This window comes from Euleptes europaea, chromosome 15 (assembly GCF_029931775.1).
Source record: "Euleptes europaea isolate rEulEur1 chromosome 15, rEulEur1.hap1, whole genome shotgun sequence".
In the NCBI taxonomy this organism is placed as follows: Eukaryota; Metazoa; Chordata; class Lepidosauria; order Squamata; family Sphaerodactylidae; genus Euleptes; species Euleptes europaea.
The window spans coordinates 59,368,058-59,383,218 of record NC_079326.1 but is presented as its reverse complement, the minus strand read 5'-3'; the positions used below and the strand labels follow the sequence as shown (position 1 = coordinate 59,383,218).

The 15,161-nt window shown below is 47.9% G+C and overlaps 1 protein-coding gene across 4 annotated transcripts in view; it reads left to right on the top strand.

Moving 5' to 3' along the window:
- IKZF2 (IKAROS family zinc finger 2) overlaps positions 1-14,717 on the top strand; it is an 82,387-nt gene extending 67,670 nt beyond the window's left edge. For 2 of the 4 annotated variants that reach the window (XM_056861130.1, XM_056861127.1), the window contains exons 5-7: positions 521-658; positions 9,038-9,181; positions 13,893-14,717. In XM_056861130.1, coding sequence (XP_056717108.1) covers positions 521-658; positions 9,038-9,181; positions 13,893-14,617 — 1,007 coding nt within the window. In that variant the 3' untranslated portion in view covers positions 14,618-14,717. The remainder of the gene's footprint in view (positions 1-520; positions 659-9,037; positions 9,182-13,892) is intronic. The other 2 variants (XM_056861129.1, XM_056861128.1) reach the window with 1 other exon arrangement.
- Positions 14,718-15,161: the final 444 nt, after the last annotated feature.

Genomic DNA, 15,161 nt, shown 5'->3' with positions numbered 1-15,161 from the left:
CGGACTTTTGCGCTGTCCAAAGTTGCTATGCTCATCTTACATCCTACGTGATTTTGTTTCCTGGTGCAACACCGCAGATTGTGGGAATGTTGCACATGTACAACGGCCTCTGTTTTTATATGGCCAAACCACTACAAGCGTAAGCTGTCGGCCATTACCAGAGGTAGAGGTTCATGGCCACAGCAACTGGTACATAAAAAAAAGCCCCAATTATAAGAGTTTGCTTGAGGTTCTTCTCTGTATCCCGTTTTGGAATCTCCACCTCACTCTTCCTATGGAAAGGAAAGTGTCCCTGAAGCTGCACGTAAATCTGTTTCCACTGTTGTGAGTCTGCTTGCAGCATCTGGCAGGTGTTTGTTCACGGTGTGGCTGAAGAACGGCAAGGGCAGCGGTACACTGAAGTCGAGAAAGGAGCAGAGGCGGGGGGTGGTGGAATGACCTTTTGCGGGCGGGGTTTCGAGGCGCTGCGGGCCGGCATGGCGGTGATGCTTAACCCAACGCCCCCCTGTTCTTTCCACAGTGGGTAAACCTCACAAATGTAACTACTGTGGACGGAGTTACAAGCAGCGCAGCTCGTTGGAGGAACACAAGGAACGGTGTCACAACTACCTTCAGAATGTCAGTATGGAAGCTACAGGGCCAGTAATGAGTCACCATGGTGAGTAGAAGCCCGACTTCAGGGTGCTTTTCACTTCTGACTCGTTTCCTTCCTTCTTGCTTTTGCTTAGGTGATTGTACCTTCCCAAAATCATAAACCTTGCCTGTTTTTGCTCCCCCTCCCCAAAGACAGGAAGGGGAGCACTTGTAAAAGTAGGTTCACATACCCAAAGGGATTCTGAAGATTAACTAAAAACTCATAGAATCATAGAGTTGGAAGGGACCACCAGGGTCATCTCGTCCAACCCACTGCACAATGCAGGAATTTCACAACTACCTCCCCACGTACACCGTGAGTGACCCCTACTCCATGCCCAGAAGATGGCCAAGATGCCCTCCCTCTCATCATCTGCCTAAGGTCATAGAATCAGCATTGCTGACAGATGGCCATCTAACCTCTTCTTAAAAAACCCCAGGGAAGGAGAGCTCACCACCTCCCGAGGAAGCCTGTTCCACTGAGGAACCGCTCTAACTGTTGGAAAATTCTTCCTAATGTCTAGACGGAAACTCTTTTGATTTAATTTCAACCCATTTGTTCTGGTCCGACCTTCTGGGGCAACAGAAAACAACTTGGCACCATCCTGTATATATATGACAGCCCTCCGGCCTACAGAATTAGCATTGTACAGTCAGGTTGCCGGCTGAGCTCAGCAGCGGCTTATTTTGGTGGATAGTGATGAAATGAAAGGCAGTCTTGAAGTAAAACACTTCGGTGAGGGTGAAGGGCAGGATATGAGTGTAATTTTGACGATTTCGCCATTTGCCATAGCCGGGGGTCTGCACATGGAGCTGCCTGCGCATTTCTTTGCTTAAAACGGAGGGGCAGCCAAAACACCACAGGAACTCGGGCGCATTGGCGTCTCAAGCAAGGCTTTGGGTAGGACTACAAACTGGTACTTAAAAAAAATACATGGTGTATCATGACCTGTGCCATGAGATGTTAAATTTGACAGGCATTAATCTTGCTTCTTGGGTGTTTAGGCTAAATTGTTATTAATCAAGGAAAAGTGTTTTAATCTGGGTGAGTCAGGGCTGCGTTGCCTGTGTAGCAGCGTCAAGTACAAGATGAACCTGATGTTGTCAATTGCAAAATATTCTCTCCGAGGTGTCTGGGCAGTAGCGATGATTTTTAAACAGCAAACGGAAAGAATCCCAAACTTGTTCCAGCGGAATTCCCCACATTTTGGGGAAGGGATTCCCGCAGCTGCAGATTTTCACTCTGTCGGCCACAATGTTTTTAGGTTTTATTTTTAGGATTTAGCGAGCCTTTCCCGTGGGAGGCAGCTTCTCCCATCTCTGCACCTTAGCAGTCCGCTGGGAGGGGAGCCGGTACCACCCCGGGGCTTCTTTTAGCCAAAAGCAAACGCTGGCTTGGGAGCACACCCCCTCCAACCTCCTTCTCCTCTCCACTTCCGGGTTGCTGCCAACCCTAGTTTGCCCTGATGTGCAAATTCAAACTATGGCTTCAGTTCATAGCATGCTGCAGGCAAGGTGGTAGCCATAGTTTCTAGTTCCAGGTGTTGTAGCACACATACAGTTACGTCAAATAAGGAGATGGAGGAGAAAATCCACTCGTGAACGATGAGATGTGTTCCGCACGTGTCCACAAGGCTCCTGCTTGCCAAACGATGTCTTGACATTATGTCTGAATGGAGTAACCACAATGATTGGGAAGCTAGAGCAACTGCCCTATGAAGAACGGTTAAAACGCTAAGGGCTGTTTAGCTTGGAAAGAAGGTGGTTAAGGGGAGACTTGATAAGGGAGACATTAAATTATGCATGGCATGGAGAGTGTGGACAGGGAGAAGCTTTTCTCCCTCTCGCATAATACCAGAACACGGGGTCATCTGCTGAAGCTAGAGGGTGAGAGATCCAAACAGACAAAAGGAAACATAACACATAGTTAAATTGTGGAACTCCCTGCCCCAGGATATGGTGATGGCTGCCAAGGTGGAAGGCTTTAAGAGGAGAGTGGATGTGTTCATGGAGGAGAGGGCTATCCATGGCTACTAGTCAAAATGGATACTAGTCATGATGCATGCCTATTTTCTCCAGTATCAAAGGAGCATGCCTGTTATATTAGGTGCTGTGGAACACAGGCAGGATGCTGCTGCTGCACTCGTCTTGTTTGTGGGCTTCCTAGAGGCACCTGGTTGGCCACTGTGTGAACAGACTGCTGGTCTTGATGGACCTTGGTTTGAGCCAGCAGGGCCTTTCTTATGTTCTTATGGAGCCATGTCTGCTCCAAGTGCCTTGGGGTAGCTTTACTTTCGTGATACTGCTCATACAGCCAATTCGGCTCTGACCAGTGTCACACAGCCTTGGGGTAGCAGCAGTCCCCATGCCCGTTTGGCTCACTCTCCAAGAGCTCAGTGGTACAGTGGAGGACTGACGTAGGTGAGCCGTGGAGGTGCCACCACGTCAGAATGGGAAAAGTCAGACCGGGAGCCACAGTGGGGGCAGGGCCCGTGGGTTTGGGGAGTAGCTGGATGCCACAAAAAATGCAAAGCATGAACCTCCACTGGTGTTCAGCCAGATAAGCTCATACTTAGACAGAGACTGCCAGTGGCCAGATTCAAACTCGGCTCTGTCATTTCTGCTGTGGTTCCCAATCCTTTTCTGGGCCTTGAGACCTCTTTGTAGTGTGCTTGCTTGTGTGCATAATTTATGGCTGCTGGTCCTGATGGATCTCTACTTTCTCCAGTACCAGGGGCAGAACGGTGCCTCTTTACATGGGTTGTTAGGGGGTGCAGGCTGGAGGATGCTGCTGCAGTCGTTCTGCTTGTGGGTTTCCAAGAGGCAGCTGGTCGGCTGCTGCGTAAACAGCATCCTGGACTTGATGGGCCTTTGGTCTGATCCAGCAGGGCTCTTCTCATGTTCTCTTGTTCTTATGAAAAGAGACAGGTGGGAAGAAGTGCTCCCGGGTGTGGCACCTCCAGCCCTGAGAACACCCCTTGCCGACCTCTGTTGGGTGAGAGCTGCTCGAACCCAAATGATAGCGGTTAAGAGACGTGGGGGTGGAACAATAGCTGCTGGTGTGAATGCAGCCGGGTGGTGTATTTCCCCCCCTTCTTTCCTATCTTGTCATGCTTTCTGGTCAAACTGGCTTTGTTTGTAGTGATTCAGTCTACCCATAACCTGGAAGTCCCAAAATAGATCCGTGTAGGCTTGACGTCTAAATGTTATGGGCGACTTTGAAGAGCGTCCATGGCAGGGTACACTTTCCCCCCCAAGGCCCATTTCCGGATCACTTTCAGAAATTAGGGTTTAAATTTGCTTCCTAGTGTGTGTGAAAGAATTAGTTTCACACACTAAGGGTTTGTGTCACTCTGTAAAACAGTGCTGGTACCCTGGTTCTGCAGTTTCATAAACCTTTTTGTGTTTTTTAAGATCTCTTTTTCTTAAACTTCTGTATGGCTCGCTAGCACGACAGGAATCATAGAATCATAGAGTTGGAAGGGACCAACAGGGCGTCTAGTCCAACCCCCTGCACAATGCAGGAAATTCACAACTTCCTCCCCCACACACCCCCAGTGACCCCTACTCTATGCCAAGAAGGTGCCCAAGGTGCCCTCCCTCTCAAGATCTGCCTAAGGTCAAAGAATCAGCATTGCTGAAAGATGGCCATCTGACCTCTTCTTAAAAACCTCCAGGGAAGGAGAGCCCACCACCTCCCGAGGAAGCCAGTTCCACTGTTCTAACTGTTAGAATTATTTTTTAACAAACAGCTGGTCTCCAACAGCTGCCCTCCAAGTCCTGTCCATAAGGAAAGATCTAAACCAATCCAAAACAAATCCCATATTACCTCCCTCGGTCTTCAGATATCCTCAACCATGTGGCGTAGTCCAAAGCATCAACAGCCACTGATAAATACAGTAAGAACAACAAAGAGGCTTTTTTGGGGTCTACATTCCAACAGAGATCATCAGCCCAAGCCACCAGCGCTGTCTCCACCCCTATAGCCTGCCCCGGAGCCAAACTGAAAGGGGTCAACAGCAGACGAGGCATCCAGAAAGACCTGGAGTTCTTCTGCATCCACGCTCTCAATCCCCTTACCCAGCCAGGGCAGTTCTTCTCTAGTGATGGTTTCTAAAGTAATGCGTGGAAGACCACCCGTTATAGTCACCGAGGAAAGGCGCCCTGAGTCGATGATTGCCGTATGATGGATGTCTAGGGTTGCCAACCTCCAGGTAATAGCTGGAGATCTTCTGTAATTACAACTGATCTCCAGCTGATAGAGATCAGTTCACCTTCACTTTTCAAAAGTCTTAATGCTTGTGCAAAGAGTAGAGCTAAAATGAGGGTGAAAAACCCTACACCCATGAGGCTCCATGTATAGAGTTGCCAACCTCCAATTAGTAGCTGGAGATCTCCTGCTATTACAATTGATCTCCAGCTGATAGAGATCAGTTCACCTGGAGAAAATGGCCGCTTTGGCAATTGAGCTCTATGGCATTGAAATCCCTCCCCTCCCCAAACCCCACCCTCCTCAGGCTCTGCCCCAAAAACCTCCCACCAGTAGCGAAGAGGGACCTGGCAACCCTATGAACGTCAGGGTCTCATTAGTGTGGGCCTCAAAGATTTCAGTAACCAGAATGGACAGGAATCAAGAGTACAAGTGGTGGTCTTCGCAGATCCCAAGATCCTATCAACATCCCTCACAGTTTCCAGGCTGAAATGATCAATAAACAGACCAGATGGTGCACTGGGCCATCTGTGTTAGAGCCTGATGTGAGAGATGAGAATCACAACTAATCCCCAGTTCCTGAGAATTTGCCAGCATGTCCCAGTTTCTGACTGGGACTGAACGTACGGGGAAATCTTACAGGCCCTTCAGATTAGACAGGCTTCACGCAGTGCTTTCTTGCAAGTTGTTTACATGCCAAGTTTTTGATTGACTATTGTAATTATGCTTCTGCTGCCATCCAGTTAGCTCCAGGGTATCCTTGGATGAAGATGTAGTAACTGCTGCTTTCTATGAAAGGCGCAGAGACGAGGTGAGGCTACGGAAGAATCCGCGCTTGAGACACTAGTGCCGTACACTTCAGCCAAACAGTTCATAAGCTGGTCTGGGCAAAGGGCTTGCAAATCGCCAGGAGATCTCGCTGGACAGTGTCCTAGATGCTATGCAGGAGATGCAAGGAGAGTCTGGGGGATTTTTTTCCTAATGAAAAGCTGCTGCAGGAGTCTGCTGGATCGACAGAAGGACCTTTTTCTGTATCCCCTTAGACTGTTTTTTCCATGCAGAACTGGCCCACCCCCCAGCGTTTTTCCTCTTGTGGATAGAAAAAAGCAGCTGGGGAGGAGACGCAGTATTGAGAAGAAAAAGTCCAGTTGGGAAAGGGCCAAGCAGTCCCCACCCCTGGTTGCTGATCATCTCTAACAGAACTTCCATCACGATGTTATTCTCGTGTTTCCTGGGCGACATCCCGTTTGGCCCTAGACTTGAACTTTGATGATGGTGTCGTGGAGACGAAGTGGTCAGACGTGGGCAAGTCATGTGCACTTTCCACTTGGTGGTGGCCAACTGCCCATTGTACGTCTGACAATGAACTCTGTAAAGCGCTGTGCTGTAAATCTGTAGTAAAACATTTGCCACATAAAATAATGTCCTCCTCTGCACTCTGAAGGCCTCGCATCCGTATTTAGAGAGCTGGCAGGTGCATTGTATCAGACTGATATCCCCGTTAAGGGGAACATAGCCATTTAAGGCAGTCCCCAGATGTTTAATCTACCTCCTGTAGTTGCTGCCTGCCTGTAACAGCAGAACGAAGGTGGGCAGGGGTCAAACACCCGGAGGGGCACCATCTGTGCCTTCTGGACTCTGTTCAGCAGGCCTGAAGGAACAGAATAGCCTGGTTCAGAATGGAGCAAGATATGTCAGATGCCCCAGGTCACTGGTTTCTTTCCATCCCCCCATGAACACCTCCCTTTGTAAGAAACACTGCTAGATTTTTTTGTTTCGGGTCGGGGGTCCCCCCAGCCTTTTTGAGTCTGTGGTCCCCTTTGGAATTCTGACATAGGGCGATGGGCATAACCACCACAGGAGGTGGAGCCAACCACAAAATGGGCACCATGGGAGGTGGAGCCACATACAGAAACACAGAGGAAGCCCAAGGAGGAGCGTGAGAAAGAATAAAACCCACAATGTGGTGTCAGCTGCTGCTGCTGCTGAAACATGATAATCTGTGTAGCCAATCAGATCTCCTGTGGCTAATCAGAAGCCCAGCTGGGCAAGAGCCCCACCTGGCCCCACCCACTTCCTAAAAACACTTGGCGGGCTCCAGGAAGGGTCTTGGTGTGTGCCATGGCACCCATGGGCGCCATGTTGGTGTAGCCTGTTTCAGGTGTTCTATTTGAATTCTGGTGAATGCTAAGTTTTTAAAAGGACATGGTTGTGGCCAGTGTGCTAACACCTTCTGCTTCAGGGTATCTCGGCTGAAAGAACACCACACCCAGTGAGTGGAGCTGAGCCAACAGCATTGCAGGGAACGGTATGACTCCGGTGGGGAGCGTAGGGGCCGTGCTCCTCTTTTGACCCATGGAAAGCGGGAGGTCTGCAGTCGCTCTTTTACCTGGGAGAAATGCCTGGTGGCTTCTTGTTGATCAAAGAGAGGAGCTCTTGCATTAGAGATGTCTTTCTCTGTCTCCATATTCAGTCCCTTCCCTATCCTCCCCCCCCCAACATTTTTGTTCTGGGGCTGCTTCAGCTGCAGTTTTCTGTCCCGTTAGGTTTTTCACCTTCCAAAATCATTTGCTCTCTCGATGGTGGAAGTTTGCCAGTCACAGTCTGCCCTTATTCCTCCTTTGGGGTGTTGGATTCATATAACTACTTTGGAACCGCTGATATCTTACAGGAGAGCTGGAATCATTTTGGAAGCAAGAAATGTGGAGGCTAATACAGAAGTCTGATTGTTTGCTTAACAAGTAGAAATATCTTGTTGTATTGTGTTTTGACTGGATGTTAACTGCTCTGAGCGGGATATAAGTCCAATTAATAATAATAATAATAATAATAATCTGACTGCTCTCTTTATGATCACAGACAGAACAGTCTTTGTGTAGTCTTCGAATGTGCACTTTAAATCATCATGTCTTTGAACCATGAGTTCAGTTCACAAATTCAGAAATTGTTTTCTGGAAATCATGCAGCCATTCTGTTTGCGTAGTGACTTACTAAGTCCTGTGTCCATATCATCCCTCCTGTTTTGACATTCCTAAATCCCCTCCTCTCCTCCCTGCAATGGGGGGGTGGAGGAGCTCCTTGTCTGTGGTCTCATCAGACTCGGTTTCAGATGTGAGGAGACGGATGCCTTCCACAGATCCGCACTGATACCTGACAAACGTGAGAGAGTACCCTTGACTTCCCAAACTTACTAGTGCCTCTATAGGCCCTGGTTTATTTCTATTTAATTAATTGCATTTATATTCTGCCTTTCTCATTGGGACTTAAGGCAGATTACAAGTACGATAGATCTATTCAGTTTACCAACATGCCAGCTTGGTATAATGGTTGGAGTGTTGGACTAGGATCTAGAAGACCCAGGTTCAAATTCCACTCTGCCAGGGAAGTTTCCTGGGTGACCATGGGCCAGTCATACACTCTCAGCCTACCCTACCTCACAGGGTTGTTGTAAGTAAACAAATAAAATAAGCCAGTTACAAAATACGGTAGCAACCTTTGAATGATAACATTTGAATCTAACAGCAAAGATTCCTGGTGAAATAAAGCGAGTCAGGCAATCAGCGGATTACAAAATATGGAGACAACATCTGAGCCGAAATGGCAAAGATCCCTATTAAATAACATAATGCGGTGGGGCTGGGACTAAAGAAGTGGAAGAGAAAGCGCCGGATCCCTGGCGGAGATAACTTCCCGGCTGATCCATTACCCCACAGCTCTAGTCTCTCCACACAATCACTCTCCTGACTAACGAGCATTTCCAGACTTCAAAACATTGACCGTTTTGTTTATTTATTACGTTTCTCTTGGAAGCGTAGGTATAGAATCATAGAGTTGGAAGGGACCAGCAGGGTCATCTAGTCCAACCCCCTGCACAAGGCAGGAAATTCACAGCCACCTCCCCCACACACCGCCAGTCACCCCTACTCCATGTCCAGAAGATGGCCAAGATGCCCTCGCTCTCATCATCTGCCTAAGGTCACAGAATCAGCCTTGCTGACAGATGGCCATCCAGCCTCTGCTTAAAAACCTCCAGGGAAGGAGAGCCCACCACCTCCCGAGGAAGCCTGTTCCACTGCGGAACCGCTCTAACTGTTAGAAAATTCTTCCTAATGTCTAGACGGAAACTCTTCTGATTTAATTTCAACCCGTTGGTTCTGGTAGACCTCTCTGATTTGGATTTTTGGTTTTATGTAGTACCTACTATGGAAGATTGTAAGGAACAAGAACCTGTGATGGACAACAATGTTACTCTGGTGCCTTTTGAAAGACCTGCTGTTATAGAGAAGCTGACCAGCAACATGGGAAAGCGTAAAAGCTCCACCCCACAGAAGTTTGTGGGTAAGCGTCAGACGAGCCGTTCTGTTGTTATTTGTGGCCCAAAGGAGAGCTTGCTGTTAAATCCTCAAAACTCATTCCCTGTTGGCATTTTCAGAATTGGGCGTCCCGCTGGGAGGGTGGGGCAGGCAAGCTGGATGGAGGCCAAGCCAGAAGGTGGTGCCACACGAGCGCCCCACAACACGGCTTCTTGGGCAGAATTGAGTGCCATTCCTCAGGGTTGCAGAGTAGCTTAGGAATCTGGGGAGCTTAAAAAACATATCTAGTTGTTCAGAGTTCCAAAAATTTGGGAGGGGCCGTGGCTCAAGTGGCAGAGCCTCTGCTGTGCCCGCAGAAGGTCCCAGGTTCCATCCCCGGCATCTCCAGTTAAAAGGACCAGGCAGGTAGGTGATGTGGAAGACCTCCGCCTGAGGACCTGGAGAGCCGCTGCCAGCGAGTTAGTGTGGCGTAGTGGGCAGAGTGGTGGACTGGACTTTGGGTTCCCCGGGTTTGAATCCCCACTTCTGCCATGGAAACTCGCTGGATTGACCACGGACACCCGCCAGGTGTTTTCTAGGCAGTGGGTGAGGCCAGGTGGGACTTTTGCCTAGCAAGCATCTGATTGGCTGTTGGAGATCTGATTGGCTGTGCATATTTTAAACCATTTCAGTGGCAGCTGCCACCACAGTGTTAATTTTATTTTCTCTCTTACTGCTGTTTCCCCATGTATTTTTAAAAATTACTCTTCTTCTCTCCTGCACTTGGGCTTCATCTCTCTGTGGGGGGGGGGGCTATGCCTCCCATGACAGCCGTCTTCTGGTTGTGCCCACAACTCCGGGTTTCAGAATTCTAAAGGTGCCCACAGACTCAAAAAGGTTGGGGACCCCTGGGCTAAGGATAAAGTGTGATCCCAAACTTTTGAAAGCACAAGTATAATGATTACCTTTGTTCTGAGGTCAAGAAGCAACTTTCCTCCCTGGCCAATCCTGGAAGGGTTTCCCCCATCTTCTGGGCATGGAGCAGAGGTCAAAGGGGGTGTGAGGGGGGAGGTAGTTGTGAATTTCCTGCATTGTGCAGGGGGGTGGACTAGATCACCCTGGTGGCCCCTTCCAACTCTATGAGTCTATGAGATCAGGTCAGTGTAATGCAAATACAAGCAGAGATTCCCCTCTTTGCCAAACTTTTAATTCCAACATATTTACAAACGATCCCTTTAAGAATGAGTTCAGAGGATTGGGCACAGCAACAGTTCCCTCATCGCCAAGAAAACTTGTCTTAGCTTCAGAAGAGTAGTACCATCACATCTTCATAGTAAATCTGAAGTTTGACAGCCATTTGATTGCTGAAGAAGTGAAACCGAAAGGCTGAACTTCCGATAATGCCATTCAGAAATCCGTAGTGGGAAATTCCGGAGGGCCAGCCGTGAAGGCCTGCTGCAGCCAAAATCACAAGGAATCTTCTGGCACCTTCAACAATTGGGGAGGGGCCGTGGCTCAGTGGCAGAGCATCTGCTTGGCATGCAGAAGGTCCCAGGTTCAATCCTGGGCAGCATCTCCTGTTAAAGGGACTAGGCAAGGAGGTGATGTGAAAGACCCTTTTCAGCCTGAGACTCTGGAGAGCCACTGCCGGTCTGAGTAGACAATACTGACTTTGATGGACCTTGATGTTCTGATTCAGTAGAAGGCAGCTTCATGTGGTACCAGGACTAATTTGGAAATGGGACTTTATGCAGAGGCTGACCCTTGGGTTTGTTTCCTTGGGGTGGTCTGTTACCACTGGTGATTTGGTCCTCCAGATTAGAGGACTGTTGTAAAGCGAGGGCCAGCCCCTCTGCCTGCCCCCCAAAGGCCTATGAGGAGGAAGGATCGTCTTCCAGGAAGGGCTGAAGATCACAGTCGATGCAACGGAGAGGCTTTAGCGGAGCGCTGCAGGTGGCCCTTCTGTCACTTTACCTGCTGGACCCATCCTGGACAGTGTGGCTCCCTGTCAAGCCTGGTCAGTTAGGGTCTTTAACATAAAACAGGATTAGTCAAACGAGAACAGCTAGGGTAAAGTCTGTAGAAACTATAGCCAGGGGGCTATAGTTTTCTCAGGAAGTCTGTGGTATCCTGTTGGTAGAGCCTGAGGAGGCAGCCAAGAGGTCTGTTGGTGAAAGTACCCATTCCTGAAATCATGGGCACCCAGGGCCCCTTTTTGTGGGTCTGAGGTAGCAAACAGAAGATGTCCAGACAAGACTCGCACGGGGAGAGGGGGGAGTATCTATGATGCTGGCTGTTGTCTGCTGTTGTAATAGCAGGAGATCTCCAGCTAGTTCCTGGAGGTTGTGCAACCGAAACAAGAGCTAGTGCCCCAAATGTGACTACTGGAATTCTCAAGCACTTATGGCAAAAGGCAGATACAATTTTGCTGATAATTAAATCACTGTATTGTACATACAAGCACAAAGTAGTGGTACACATATCAATTCCGATTGAAGTGATACAAAAAGCCCGTGTGTCTTCAGGTCCTTGCAGCTTTAAGGACTCATTTATAAGCTGCAAGGACCTGAAGACACATGGGCTTTTTGTATCACTTCAATCGGAATTGATATGTGTACCACTACTTTGTGCTTGTATGTACAATATAGTGATTTAATTATCAGCAAAATTGTATCTGCCTTTTGCCATAAGTGCTTGAGAATTCCAGTAGTTCCTGGAGGTTGGCAACCCTAACTGGGCGGAACCAACTTGCAGTAGGTCTGGCTGCTTTGGAAGAGCAGGGAAGGGTGCCATCCATGCTCTGGCACGGGCTCCTTGCAGCCTGTAGTACTGGTGACCTTTCACTCTCGGGTGGGTGGGGTTGTGATCTGAGCAATCTCAATGTTATGGTTGAAATTTCAGGACAAAGGAAGGGAAATGGCACGTTCCCAAAACAGGGAAGAATTGAAGCAGGCTAAGCAAGTCTTGGTATTCACGAGACATTTCTCAGAAATCTGAGTGAAGCAAATTTTGTTGAGCTGTCTTCATGACACAAATGTTAACCCTAAAACCTTTTCGTATCTGATGAACCTGGTGTGTTTCTGTTCGCTTCTTCTGTTAGTAGACTAGCTGCCGTTTTAGCAGTACTTGTCTTACCAGTAGTACATTGTCCTTATATATATGTATATAGTGTAAATATTCTGCTTTTAGATATAGGTGGAGAATTAAATACTATACAAAAACAATGTTCTAAATTCTTCTGTGCCATCTTTTCAGCAGTGTTTGTGTCCCGCTCTTTTTCTGTCCCATCCTGCTCCTTTGCACCATAATAGTCAGGCTATTTTTACATGAAGGGATGAAACACATATTACTTGGGAGCCCCTCGCTAGCCAAGGCTACCTCTTACTGAGCTTCACTTGCTTCAGTGCCTTTGTATTTTACACTCCAGCATATCTGCCATATTGAAAAACACGTGTGCCTTTTTGCCAAGTTCAGAGTTTGCATAGAACTTGACAGATGCTCCTCAGAGCATGAAAACAGAGACCCGATCCTTTCTCAGTCACTATTTCCACATACTACAAGGGTGTCCATGTTGCATTCTACATGCATCTGCCATTGAGGCTGGAAAGAGTTGTGGATATTTTGTACCGCAGTATATCTTCTATTCTTATTAATGCAGTTCTGATTGATCTCTGAAACGTGCCTGTCAAGCAGACTGAAGAGTGCTTAACAGACTGTGTTTTAAGCATGCTATAGAACTACGATTTTGGTTTATGGACTGTGAAGTTACGAGTCCAACATTATCAATTATAATGCATTAAATCCTAAACTGAACATACACTGCACAACCTAGGTAGAAGACTTGTTTCTTACTCTTGCAAAGTTATCACCAGAATGCCTTTCACATATGGCCATCTGTCAGCAATGCTGATTCTATGACCTTAGGCAGATCATAAGAGGGGGGGCACCTTGGCCATCTTCTGGGCATGGAGTAGGGGTCACTGGGGGTATGGGGAGGGAGGTAGTTGTGAATTATTTGCATTGTGCAGGGGTTGGACTTGATGACCCTGGTGGACCCTTCCAACTATGATTCTATGATATAGATGCAGCTCTTTCTGATTTGGTAAATTCTTCGGGACCCCTGCCTACTTTGGAATATTTGTGGCTGTTCTTTTCTTGCCGATGTGACTGCATTTGTGTTCCAAGCAACTCTCTTTTTATACCAAGGAGATACGTAGGAGATGACTGAGAGGGCATATGATAACCATCTTCAAGTACTTGAAGGGCTGTCATATAGAAAAGGGTGCCGAGTTGTTTTCTGTTTCCCCAGAAGGTCAGACCAGAACCAACGGGTTGAAATTAAATAAAAGAGTTTCCATCTGGACATTAGGAAGAACTTTCTAACAGTTAGTGTGGTTCCTCAGTGGAACAGGCTTCCTCGGGAGGTGGTGAGCTATCCTTCCCTGGAGGTTTTTAAGAAGAGGTTAGATGGCCATCTGTCAGCAATGCTGATTCTGTGACCTTAGGCAGATCATGAGAGGGAGGGTTTCTTGGCCATTTTCTGGGCATTGAATCAGGGTCACTGGGGTGTGTGTGTGTGGGGGGGGGGAGGCAGTTGTGAATCTCCTGCATTGTGCAGGGGGTTGGACAAGATGACCCTGGAGGTCCTGTCCAACTCTATGATTCTCTGTAGAGCACCAATAATTTTTTTTCTTATCCTGTGAGTGATATATATATATATATAAATGTATTGCCTTGTTGCTGTCATTCTCATGTAGGTGAGAAGCTGATGAGGTTCGGCTATCCAGACATCCATTACGAGACTAACTTACCCTACGAGAGAGACGCTGAGCTGATGCAGACCCATATGATGGACCAAGCGATCAACAACGCCATCTCTTACCTGGGAGCAGAGGCGCTTCACCCCTTGATGCAGCACACGCCGAGCACCATGGCTGACGTTGCGCCGGTCATCACTTCGGCTTACGCTCCAGTCTACAACCCGAACCGGATAGAAAGGCCGGTGAGCAGAGAAACGGCGGACAGCAACGAGAACAACATGGACGGCCCCATCTCCCTCATCAGACCAAAGAGTCGACCCCAGGAAAGAGAGGCCTCACCCAGCAATAGCTGCCTGGATTCCAGTGACTCAGAGAGCAGCCACGAAGACCACCAATCCTACCAAGGAAACCCTGCCTTAAACCCCAAGAGGAAGCAAAGCCCAGCGTACATGAAGGAGGACTCCAAGGCTGTTGATGTCTCCAAAACATCTAAGGGCTCTTTAAAGGATATCTACAAGGTCTTCAATGGCGAAGGAGAACAGATAAGGGCCTTCAAGTGTGAGCACTGTCGAGTTCTTTTCCTAGACCACGTCATGTACACCATACACATGGGGTGTCATGGCTACCGGGACCCATTAGAGTGCAACATTTGTGGCTACCGGAGTCAGGACCGCTATGAGTTCTCGTCGCACATCGTTCGAGGAGAGCACACATTCCATTAGGCCTTCTCTTCCAAAGGGGACTCTGAAGTAGACAGCTGCACATGAAGAAATTCTGCACTTACAATCCCACTTTTCCTCAGATGTTAACACACCGTTGGTTATCTTTATTGTCATTTTTGTTGCTGTTTTTTTTAATTATTGTTGTTTTCTTGTTAACCTTATTTTGTCAACCCAACCTCACTTGGCACCCATGGTGACGAGGGAAGGAAGGAAAGGAAAGGACCACAGTGTAGTTCTGTTGCTTTGCTCTGAAAACCGGCGTTACCTTTTTGGTGGAAATTGACAGGCAGTGCATTGGTGCAAACCATTTTCCATAGATTTTATAATCCCCAAAGGTACTGCTGAACCCCGCTACGTGCTCCAACAACTTATCAAGGTGTCAGCTTTTGGCAGATGAGTAATTTCAGGCAAATGAGTAATACATTTCAGAGAAAATCCCTTTCCAGTACGTAGATTTGGGGGTGTAGGAGGGATAATTCCTGTTTTTCAAAATTTTCCAGCATGGGGGGTGGGGATGGGGAGTAATTCAAGGCTCAGCCGTATT